This window comes from Pistacia vera, unplaced genomic scaffold (genome assembly GCF_008641045.1).
Source record: "Pistacia vera cultivar Batoury unplaced genomic scaffold, PisVer_v2 Contig300, whole genome shotgun sequence".
NCBI lineage: Eukaryota > Viridiplantae > Streptophyta > Magnoliopsida > Sapindales > Anacardiaceae > Pistacia > Pistacia vera.
The window spans coordinates 725585-738438 of NW_022196114.1; the positions used below are offsets into that span (position 1 = coordinate 725585).

Sequence of the window (12854 nt, forward strand, 5' to 3'; positions counted from 1 at the left end):
ATATACTTCTCCTGCAGCCCACTAAGTAAGGTCATGAATAAGATCATGCATCACAAATACTGACCTACTCGATTTTGATTCTTCGAAAAATGATCTTGATTTTAGCTCACAAAAATAGTCACGACCTAATTCTTCCATTTTCTTCACATTATTTTCAGGTTGTAATAAACCCTCAGCCATCCATAGTAAAATAATATTTTCCATTTCAAATTCATAACCCTTTGGAAAGAGTGAGCAATATGCAAAGCACCGTTTCAAATGTGAAGAAAGATAATAATAACTTACTTTAAGAGCTGGAATAATGTCACATTTCTCTTCTGGTAAAGCCCACATCTTGCTATTTAGTACGTTTTCCCACTCGTTGATGTCATATTTACCATGCAGCAGACCACCAAGACTTTTAGCTGCCAAAGGCAAACCATCACACCTTTTCACTATCTTTTCTCCAATTTCCTTCAAGTGTGGATGCATGTTAAAATCTGTTCTGCCCAATGAATGTTGAGTAAATATACACAAACATGCTTCATTTGACAACTCTTTCAACTGGTGCGCTGGCAGTGTACCTACCATAGATGAAACACCCCGATTCCGAGTTGTGACAATAATCTTACTTCCTCGTAATCCAGCTTCAAATGGTTGGCTTAGGGTAGCCCAATAATTGGGATTTTCATTCCAAATATCATCTAAAACAAGCAAATATTTCACTTCAGACAGTTTTTGCTTCAACTTGACTTGAAGCAAGTTTAGATCATTAATATTACCAGTCTCAGCGCCGATGGAACATAAAATTGTTTCTGTTATGTTGATAATATCAAAATCCTCAGAAACACTAACCCAAGCCTTGAAACCAAAATGAGATTCTATCCTGTCATCATTGTAGACAAGCTGAGCAAGAGTTGTTTTGCCCACCCCTGCCATCCCAGTTATAGGAATAACAGCAAATCCATTACTAGTACTTGAATCATCATCTATCAATAAACTAACTATTGCCTCCTTATCTTGTTCCCTGCCGAACACTTTGGCTGGCCCATTCCACCAAAGAGGTCGCTGTGGTCTTTGGCTGCCTTTTCTGGACCTTCCTCCGAAATTTTCTTCCAGACCCAGATGTTGTTTCCGTGTTGCTATATCTTGCAATCTGGTATTAAACTCCTCTATTTGGGATGCCATCGCGGAATTGAATCTTTTAACTTAAAAGATCTTTGATTGAAGCTGTTGCAGCAAGAAGGAATGATCTTCCGTAACTTCTGTAGCTTACTGTTGCCGGCTTCAGGTCGAGGTTGAGGTTGAGTTTCAAGCAACAACTTCCTCCGCAAAGCTTCTGTTGCAAACTCATCTAGTATGCTTCCACGTCGTAAGCCAAGTTTTTAAGGTCATCAAGCCAGATCTTCACCGAACGTTTCATGGTCTGTTTCTCCTCTGCATCTTCAAGCACTGCATGATTTCCATCTATTTTCTCCCACTTCTTGAGGTCCGCTTGGATTTGCTCTTCGCAACCAAATTGCACACCAACGCTGAAACCAACTTTTCAATCAGATCTCAACGCTGACAGAAAGAATTGCCTCTCCAATGATAGACATGGTGTCTTGGTGAAACAGAGGAATTTTGGGAAATCATATAGGGAAGTCACTTGAAGTAAAGGAAGAAAATATGAAATCTTCTGTATATCTTCTCTTATATTTGAAATTCATGTAATATGGGTGCTAGGTCGTTTTCCAAGTCAAAATGCCATATTAAATTATTATGGCTTGACTTCACAGGCACCGCCCTTTCTCGGCATTTTCCATTCCGCGTCGTTACTTCCAGGTTTCCATGGTCCACACATCTACCCTGTGTTGAGGCTCATGAAGTAATAGCTGCACCCTTTACGTTTCTACGGTAACGTAACCTTCCCTTACTTTCACAGAAAACAACACCAGCTCCCTTGAAGTTGAAAACTGTCAAGCAAAATTCAATCTTTTCACCTCCACGTGGTCGAGCTTTGCTTATGACTGGCTGCGAGTTATGGAGCACCATGGGCACTGTGAGACTCGTTTCCAACCAATCTACTTCACCATGATACTTTTCCCAACAAAAATGCCCTTACGTCGCTGGTGAGTATATTTCTATTATTATTCATCAATATTTTATTTTATCAACAAAAATGTGTAATACAAATTAATCCTGAAGGGCAAAAGAATAATTGTGTTTTCTCCATCCCATTTCATCCTTGGTAGTGGCAACTGGCAAGGGACTGTCAAAACCTCAGGGGACGTTATGTAACTTAAAATATGTAAGGGAGGTGAAGTTAAAAGCCCCAAAGAAACCAAGGAAAAGTTGTGCCTAATGAAGGGTGCAATTAATTTCATCAGCCTTTACTGATAGTTGGTAGATGTTGACTAATTACAACCCATTCTGATATTGTTCTGCAATATAATGGATAAATGTAAACAAATTTTTTTTTTAAAGTTTTTATAGTTCTATTTGTATTTATTATAAAGAGTAAACAACATTTTCCCACCCAAGGTTTGCCTTAATGACACTTTTCCACCAAAAAAGTTTCAAGATACTACTTTTTCTACACAGAATTTATACCCTTTAATACTCAAAATATACTTCACTTTCTTAATCAGTGTTCAGTAAGTTACCAAAACCAGGATAAAAGGACTTTCTAGAGTGGAAGCTTTGATCGAATGATGGTAACCAACTGAACTTTAGTAGTTAGAATCACCGAAAATTAGCTAAGAACAAAAAACCTCTAGCTTTGCGCCGGTTGTAATTGACGGAAATCAAGTGTAAGAATGAGAGAGGTTTTGTAGGAGGAGACCGAAGGTTCAAATGGTGGTACGGAGAGAATTGTCGCCATTGGAATCGATAGGATTTTGGTTTGGTAGTTACCGGAATATTAACTTTGGTGTGAGAAAGTGGTATTTTGAAACTTTTTGGGTGAGAAATGTCATTAGGCAAACCACAAACCTTGGGTGGGAAAAAGTCGTTTACTCTTGTTATAAATACATAATTTAGACATAAGAAGAGATCAGTCAACTATCAAAACTCAAAGCATAAAATCTTTGAGACATTCTTTTCTAAGCTCATATCATTTGCTTATTTTAGTTATTCAACTTTACATATGCTTCACGAACAGGTGGTGGATTCTGTGCATTGGGTGGGAAGACTGCGGAGAGTTTGAACTGGTGAAGCTAGTAATTCTGTTTTGTTTGTGAAAGTTGATGCAATCTTTTTTTTTTTTTTTTTCTTAATATTAACTTCTTTGCTTATGCTCAAATATAATTGCATATGAAATCGTAAATGCAGTAATTACTTACAGAGAAGTTTCATGTTATAGCTGTATTTTTACCAGTTGGACTCTAACCATCCATTCCTAGCATTTGCCAGAGGAATAGAGAAATCTTTCGGCCAGGATTTGATGACTATTGAGATCGTTAATGCAGCTGAATATGATAATTATTCACAGGCAGTTGAAAAGAAAAGCACGTTGATTTACTTGATTTATTTTAAGGTAGTATGCTGGCGGCTCTTGTAAACATCATATATTAAACTTTTATAGGACATGATAATTTTCTAATAACTATTATATCCAAAAAATAGAGATGGGAATGATCAAACAAAAGAAATATGAAAAATAAAATAAAAACAATTCATGATTATTGCCTTGCATTGATTGAAATCCTCTTCCATCACTTTGAAATACTTTTAATTGAGGAAAAAAAAAACAATTCCAAGCATATAAAAAGGTGTATGGTTTTAAAAACAAACAGTTTTTTAATATTCGGTGATGAGAGGTATTGGGGGGGGCCATACAATACTGCCCTTCATTCTTTTGCTCCTTTCTTCTATCATTGGACATTCTTTAATACGTAGTTCCTTAAGTAAGAGAGGCAGGCCCTTGTCTGGAAAGTTTTTGAGCGTTGACAAGTAAACAAAATCAGAACTTCCGAGGAAGTGAGGTTTTGAAGCATGGAGAAGAGGGTTTCCATATTGAGAAAATTCTCTATATTTAGTCTGGTTACAGAGGTTGGAAGTTTGATTCCTACTTCCTCCGGTGGAAAGGACACCCCGTCATCACATCCTCCAATAATGTCGAGTCTTTTAAGAGAGGTGAGTTTGTTCAATCCCCACTCCAACATTACTCTGCACAAGTTGACGTCTATGATCCTGACTGATGTAAGGTTGGTAGGAAATCCATTTTCAGGGAAGCATACAATGCCTGGACATTTCTCTATTGTCAATGCTTCAAGAGAGTTGTGATAATGCATGCTGTTGGGCAGGGCATTCATTTTCTCACACTTACATACAGCTGTGTCCGTTTCCTGGAAGTCAACCCCCCTTCAGGAAATGAAACAAAACTTGGACAGTTCCATATACCAATCATTCCTCAACATTATTTCAACTATTGCCTCCTCTTTTTCCCTACCAATACCATACACTTTGGCTTCATTAACCAGAGAGGTAGTGCGTAGTCTTTCACTGACTTTTCTTGACCTCCCTCCCATATTCTCTCTCAACTCCAGGTTGTCTTTTTCAGTTACAATATTTTGCATTCTGGTAGTGATCTCCTTTATTTTGGGCTCCATCATGCTATTAAACTTAACAGATCGTAGACTCACACCGGTGCAGCAAGTAAGAATTAATTTTAGTACCTTACTTGTGGTGGCTTGAATTTGAGGTTGAGGTTGCTGCAACAACGTCCGCCCCAAAGCTTCGGTAGCAAACTCATCCAGTATGTCTTCCTCATTATTGGTTTTGGTCTTAGGAATATAAATATTTGTAATACTAGGTTTTAATCTTTTAAACCTAGTATATTAATACAATTTTCTCTTATAATGAGTGATAACAAACAATAGAACAAATTCATTCATTGTAAACGAGAGAGGTGGGACAGTATTGAAATAATATTAACTATGCTGGATATAGCTTGTTAATTGGGTGAACCAGGATAAATCACACGTATCATTTTTTCTCTTTACTGTTTGTGTTTGTGTGCTTTCTATTATTTTGGTTTTGCATATCCTATTTCATTCACAAGGGAAGCCATGCTACCCTTATGGTAGTTTGCGCATATATGGCCTTTCTTGTTTGTTTGTATACAGAATGGGTTGATTCAATAAAAAAATCTCTACTTGTATGGTTAATATATATGTTGACCAAGATATACAAGCAAACAAAATGGTAGTTGAGGATTGCATATTAATTCTGATTGAGTTTGAAATATTGTCGATTTTATTGAGGAGTGGGTGGTGGGTGATAGCTAGGAACCCACTCCAATAACTCAATGGTTTGAGTTAGGTCATGGGTCTTTCATGGGCTTGGGTAGAACTCTTCTTGGAAAACCAGCTTGCCAAGGGAGGGTGTCCAAAGCCTTTATAACCCACATGCTCACCTCTTTCCCTTTCAATGTGGGATCCTAACATTCCACCACGCTTCTGCAATCGACGTCCACGTCTGCCTCTTTACCCCTTGGGTAACTACGCGGATCACCTTTCCCTCGGGCCTCTATGCCCTTTCTTGGGGTAGCAGCCCAGGCCTAAGGTCAGCCTACCACGAGTCAACCTGCCACATAGGCGCAAGACCATGCTTTGATACCAATTGATAGGAACCCACTCCAATAACTCAACAATTTAGGTTGGGCCATAGGTCTTTCATGGGTTTGGGTATAACTCTCCTTGGAAAATCGGCTTGCCAAGGGAGGGCACCCAAGCTTTTATAACCCACATACCCACCATTTTCCCTTTCAATGTGGGATCCTGACAGTGGGTGATAAGGTTTTGCGCTCATTTTCAAAGAATATCCAAAATGTTGAAGCATTAATTAAATTATATATGCAAAAGTAGATTACTATGTTTTAGTGAAGAAGAATGTTAAGAGAAGCAAAGTAGAATCTTAAGAACATTCCATGACCATTCCATAATAGATTATATATGCATTTGAAAAGCTTGTTGGAAAATAAGCTTTTCAAAGCAAATTAAAATAAGCTGATTAATACGACAACATGCCTACGTAGCCATGCAAAAGTGAGCAAGTACAAAGGTCCATCTCTCTTCAAGTCTATAAATAACCGCGATTCATGCAAGCAGCCTTATCGTAAATAGCGCAAACTTCACAAGTTCATGGACTCTGGCCTAATTATAAGGAATATAGTACCTATCCTTCAAACTGTGATCCCAATAATCCCTTCGATAAATCTAAGGTACTTCATTTTTTTAATCTTGTTAAAAAAAATGCACTAGGCGTTAAGGCAGATAACTTAATGCTTTGTTTCCCAAAATAATTGTATATATACGCCGGACTGGCCCAAAATAGATTCAAATGCATCCCAAATGCTTTTTGTGAAATAATATATTATCTGTCATAATCAACCATTTATAACATTGATTAAACGAAATTATATTTTCTTAAATGTGCCAAACAAAACATATCAAACTTTGATTCTTCTCTTTCAGGATTGGTTGTTTAGCTGATTTAACCCTTGTATTTAGTATAATTTCGATCCACCTATGACTATAATTGATTCTTCTCTTTCAGGATTGATTATTTTTTAGTTCTAGAACAAATGGATTTGTCAACCAAGAGGTGCATTTGAAAAGCTTGATTGGAAAAAAGTGATAATGTGGACCCTTAGTTGATTGTTGTTGTTTGAGAAGCATGAAGTGTTTTGTATCACAACATGCCTACGTAGCCATGCAAAGGTCAGCATATACAAAAGTGCATCTCTCTACGCCTATAAATAAGCGACTCATGCAAGCACAATCATCGCAAATCAAACTTCACATATACAGAAAGTTTAGTATTGCTTAGTTCTCTGGCTATGGCTATGGAAATTTTCTCTAAGCATCTATCATAAACTGATATTTCTACAAGACTCAGCATCCCTGCAAACGCTCTGCAGCATTTTGAGATGTTTGAGGGACAGGATGTGGTGGTCAAGGACTGGACCAACAGAACATGGAGGTTTCGTTTCTCCACTCGAACTATAGGTCATAGACGACCTATTTTTACTGGCCAGTGGATTTCATTTGCTCAAGAAAAAGGTCTTCAACCTGCTGATTTACTTATCTTCAATAAGCTTGAAGATGGCCAGTTCAGAATTCAGGTGGTGAGAGAGACTGATCGGAAGTTATTTGGTCAGCAGTTAATGTGGATTCAAGTGGACCGAGCTTAGGATTAACTAGCTATATACATGCAGGTATTATGTTGTGTTGATGCGTGATTTTTACACTAACGAAACACACGTGTGAAATGTTGAGTTGGCCCAAAAGACACACATGCATGCAAAGGAAAATGATAGTAAATGCAATGGGGATAGTTTGTAAAGTGGTTTGGATGCTAAGGTAGCAAGTCCTACGTCCACTGATGCTTGTATTGATGATAAGGGTCAGGTCGCTTTTAGCTGACTGACTTTACAATAATATTACAAGGTATCAAATGCTAAGAATTCTAACGAGAGAGAGAGTAGTCAATCAAGAGTAAAATGTGCAAATCCCCTTAATGAGGGAGGAGCTTCCAATTTATAGTCAGATGCATTAAGGCAATGATCACTAAATCTGTAAGTTGGTGGGATTATCCGTGCAAATCCCTTTTTATGTCACATTGCCCACCTTCTATAGAGATTTGCGCAATTTAGAGCAGGGACTGGACACGTGGGGTCATCACAGCTTCTGACTGGTCTGGCGCACACCCACTACTCTGACGAAAGTAGGCAGTGAGTATACCCATGATCTGACTCTTGCATGCTGACTGGACCTTACGTCAGCCCTTATATTTTTTAGGCATAACAGAAGTCCCATAGTTTTTAAGGTTCGAGGATTGAACCTTGGAAACTACAAGTCATGCCGCAGTTGGATGATTTTTGGAAATTCTGGAAATCCTGGCCTGTTTGAAAGTAGGTCGGGATGGCACTTTCGTGAACACGACCTCGCATGTTCATTGTTTGCAGGGGACGAGCGACCTGATTTCATCAGACGTCACCTGTTGTTCTTTTGATATGGGTGCATTTAATGAAGCAGTCCCTGTGCTGACAGATATGCCCTGTGCATGATAAGTGCCAACCGGACGCATTAAATGTGTTGTATGCTGACACAGTATGTTTTATCAGAACATTAAATGCGTTATACGTTGGAACGACGCCCCTTATCAGAGCATTAAATGTAGATTTGAGACGCAATTAATGCTCTGAGAAAGAGAGATGGCCGTCGTTTGAGCTTTTCAACGGGAAAGATGAAGGTTTGACTTTATCCAGTCATGACGCTCACTCTTCCCCGCTGATGTGCGACACATGGCCGTGATCAACGGTGAGAAATCTTTACCGCCCAAAAGCCGTTTCGATTCTGAGAAATCCAAACGCTGATTCCTACGCTATAAAAACCTCAAATCTTTCTCAGGCAATGCCACCAGGGTCTTTTTCACAGAGAGTAAAAGATTTTCGCAAACCTGGAACCTTTGTTTTCCAAACCTACATTTTTCCGGCATTTGAAGCAGAAGCTGTTCTCATACTCCGAGAGGTAAGAACCTTTCTTTGTTTTTGTTTCATTATTTTCCATGATTAAATGGCATCAATCTTCCAATAATCAATCGGAGACGAAACGCTTATGTCGGGTTCGAGCCTTGAATGGCGGCTCGAATCATGCTGTTAGGGTTTTCTTTGGGATTTAGGGAGTTTGTTCCTCCCACGTCATCGTGCGAAATAGCGTACGGCGGCTAAATGACCCTTTTGTTTGTCGCTTTTGTAGACTGACAAAATGGACCCCTCAACAACCAGATCCAAGCAAGGAACCGGTTCATCCCCGTAGGGTGCTCCGAGTATCCCTCTCGAGGTCTTCTCGGTACTTATCAGGGACGAGCTCGAGAGGGTAATAAAACAATACGGTATCGAGGTGGACGTTTTCCTCGATGTGGCACACTCATTGAGATATCCGCTAAGTGCTCTGGCCGCGATCTCCGAGGAGATCATCAAGGGTGGGGGACTGATCCCCTTCCACCCTTTCATCAGGTCACTTTTGGACCACTTTGGGGTCGCGCCGATGTAGCTGACTCCGAACGCGTACGTTATTACCATTGCAATGTACATCGCGTGCCACGAAAACGGGTTGGGCGAGCTAACCGCGACGGAGCTCGGCTGCTCGTATTTTTTTTAAAAGAGCAAGGACAAGGATTCTTATTACTTGTTCAGGCGACCTACTATCGCCGAGGGGATACACAGTTACCCGAGCAACGTGGGGGCCTATGAAACGAAGTTTTTCTTCTTTCACTATGACGGCCATTGCCGCTTCTAGGAACCGAGTAGGCCTCATTTTCTTCTCTCTCTCTTTTTTTTTTTTTTGACAAATTCATTACATTCGAAATGTGCTCTTTCTAACGACCTGATTCCTTTCTGACAGTTAACAAGATGACCGACTTAGGGCTACTCTTCGATAGACGTAGGATCGTGTATTTCGGCTCCGTACCTGAGGACAAGCGTGACGTGAAGAAACTCGTGACGACCGTGAATTTGCGAAAATACGGTTTCTTCAATGCAAGCGCGTCGTTAGAGCCCCCATTGAGTAAGTCCTGCTAACTGGTCCATTTCTAGTCGTGAAATTGAATACCTTTGTTAACGATGCTTTGCATGCAGCGACCATGCCTCCGAAGGAGTCAGAGCAGCCGCGAAGAAGGCTGCTCAATTTCCCTCGGTCAAGAAAAGACAAGGCAACCGATATTGCTCCGACTGTTCCCTTGGCTAAAGGTGCAACATCGAGCCCACCAACGCGACCTTCCAGGACTTCTTAGCCACAACTGTCAGAGGATGCACCAATACGAACCACGAAGGTCTCCCAGCCGTCGCCTGCTCGCCCAAGGCTAAAGATAACGGCTCAACAAAATAAGAGAAGGCAGATTCAGGTCGAAGAGTCAGAGACCGAATCTAAGGGCGATCAACCCAAGAGGTCGCAGCCGGACGTGAAGAGGTCGGGTAAAGAACCGATGGACGACTCGACCACTGCTGAAGGCGCGAAGAAGGATACTCCAATGTTGGACTCGCTGGGGAACCTGCCGGAGTACCTGCAGCCGGTGGTCTACGCCTTATTGGAATGCGGACTCTCATAATCATTTGAGTAGTTCGCAGATTCCAGCGATGTGGACCTAATGTCCACATCGGTCCAACACTTAAGCAAAGTGAACGAACTGTCCTCGGCGAGGACTACCCTTAGCTTCTTTTGATTAGCTAACTCTATCTTTCTTTGTTCGCAGGCTCTTCTTTCCATGTGAATGTCCCTGGAGAAAGTTCAACTGGGAGTCGCAAAGGGAGAGGTTGCTCTGAAGGAAGAGAATGTAATGCTCAAGCGAAGCTTGGAAGCCACCAAAACAGAGAGAAACCTATTTTCTGAGTCGGCGAACCGGTACCTGAACAAAAGAGACGCGACTCTTCGCATGGTGGACTTCCAAAAAGCGTAGCTCGAGAAGCATGGGGAGGAAATAAAGGAGCTACAAAGAACCATAGCCAAACTCTCCAAGGAGGCCGGGGAGAAGGACCAAGAGCTCAAAGCGACCTCTTTGCAGGCCTTGCGAACAGAACAAGAGAGGGACGCCTCCGAGAAGTGAAGGCAAGCTCTCAAAGTTGAACTTCAGACAAGTCAGGGAAAAGTTGCTTCCTTGACAGAAGAGATGCAGAATCAGGCAGTGGAGGTTGAGGAGATGGCTGCCGAATGGGCGATCGAGTCCATCTATGCCTTGCGACTAAAGAATCCGCGACTTGATATGTCCGACCTCCCAGAGGACTGGTGGGATACACTTATGTCCATGGCGTGAGAGGATAATGAAGCGGTGGCCTCCCGAGCAGGAGGTTCAGGACATGCCTTGGATAAACCCTCAGCCGACCAGCCCTAGGACGACGAGGTCGGTCCTCTAGGAGCCAGATTAGGGCTTGTAGTCATGCCATTTTGCCTGCTGTACTCCTCATTAATGAAATACATTTTTGCTTTTACAATTTCTATTCGCTTTATTATACATGAGTACTTCCTGATTGCTTACAATATTGGGACAAGTTTATGCGAACAGGATAGAACATTTATACGAACAATATTACATGTGAAAGTTGTTACAAGCGAACAAAATAATCACTTTACAAGGAAATTATTTACACAAATAGCAAATTAATTTACAAGGAAAACTGAGTTCGGAATTACTGATAATATGGTCGAAGGTGCTTAGCATTCCAAGCTTGGGGTACTTTGGAACCGTTCAGCCTTTTGAGATGATAAGTCCCCGGTCTTATCACTTTGTCGATGCGGTATGGACCTTCCCAGTTCGGTCCTAACACTCCCGCACTTGGTTCCTTGGTACCGAGAAGAACTTCCTTTAACACAAGGTCACCGAGCTGGAAGTCTTTTCGCCTGACCTTTGAATCAAAGAACCTCTTCGCGCGTTGCTGATAGGTTGCTATCCTTAGCGAAGCCTTGCTGCGATGTTCTTCAACAAGGTCTAAGCTTGCTTTCATAAGTGCTTTGTTGTCGGCCTCATTGTACAAGTCCCTCCGAAGTGAACCAGTTCCCACCTCTACAAGGATCATCACTTCACATCCGTATGCTAGCAAAAAAGGTGTTTCTGAGGTGGAGGTTCTTGGAGTTGTTCTGTACGCCCATAGGACTTCAAGGAGGTTATCGTCCCAATTCCCTTTGGCTATGCCAAGTTTGGCCTTCAAAGTGTGCTTGATGGTTTTGTTGACAGCTTCAACTTGGTCATTTGCTTGTGGTCTTGCGACTGAGGCAAATTTTTTATGGATGCCGAGCTCGTCACAAAACTGTTTGAATTCCTCGTTGTCGAACTGTTTCCCATTATCCGAGATGAGGGTATGAGGAATTCCGTAGCAGCACACAATATTATTGAAACGAAGTCTTTGAGCTTTCTGTTCGTGATAGCCGCTAGCAGTTCGGCTTCCACTCATTTGGTGAAGTAATCTACCACGACCACGGCATATTTAACTCCCCCTTTCTCGATTGGCATGGGACCGATGAGATCGATCCCCCACATGGAAAAAGGCCAGGGGCTAGTCATGGTTCTTATTTTGTGGGAAGGAGCTCGCGGTATGTTCGCGAACCGCTGACACTTATCAAACCTCTTGACAAAGTTTTAGGCGTCATCTTGAATTCGGGGCTAATAGTACCCTTGTCGAACAACCTTGTTCGCAAGAGATCATGCGGCGGTGTGATTACCGTAGATCCCTTCATGAATTTCCCTCATGATGTATTCTGCTTCTTCGCTGGTTACACATCGAAGGAGAGGGGCACTAAATCCTCTCCTGTACAGCTGGTCCCCGATGAGGGTGTAGCGAGCAGATCTTGTTCGCAGAACCCTTGCCTCAACCTTGTCATCAGGCAAGATCCTATCCTTGAGGTATTGGAAAATGGGAGTCATCCAGGAATCTGATTCTGTCACATTCACGGCCTGTTTGATCGAGCTAATACTTGGGGCCTCGATGAATTGAATAGGAATACTATCCAACGCTTCTGAGTCCAACGATGAGGCTATTTTTGTTAGGGCGTCTGCCACAGAGTTGTCATCTCTGGGAATCTGAGTGATCGCGAAGTGCTTGAACGGCTCGAGTGCGGCCTTAGCTTCTTTCAGATAACGAATCATGTTTTCTTCCTTGGCTTGGTATTCCCCTAAAATTTGGTTAACGACCAGCACGGAGTCACTGTGGACACTGATCGCGGTTGCACCCATTTCTCGGGCCAACCGCAATCCAACGAGCAAAGCTTCATACTCGACCTCATTGTTAGTTGCCTTGAATCCGAACCAAAGAATGTAGCGAATGCGAGCTCTTTCGGGGCTCAAAAGGAAAAGACCTACACCGACATTCTTTCTGTTCGATGATCCATCGATATAGA

General features: G+C 41.7%; 1 protein-coding gene across 1 annotated transcript; it reads right to left on the minus strand.

Moving 5' to 3' along the window:
• Positions 1–5: 5 nt before the first annotated feature.
• On the minus strand, positions 6–1003 carry LOC116135533 (putative disease resistance RPP13-like protein 1). Its single transcript, XM_031421240.1, has one exon. The coding sequence runs from the start codon at positions 916–918 to the stop codon at positions 22–24; it is 897 nt and encodes a 298-aa protein (XP_031277100.1). The 5' UTR covers positions 919–1003; the 3' UTR covers positions 6–21.
• Between the last annotated feature and the right edge of the window lie 11851 nt (positions 1004–12854).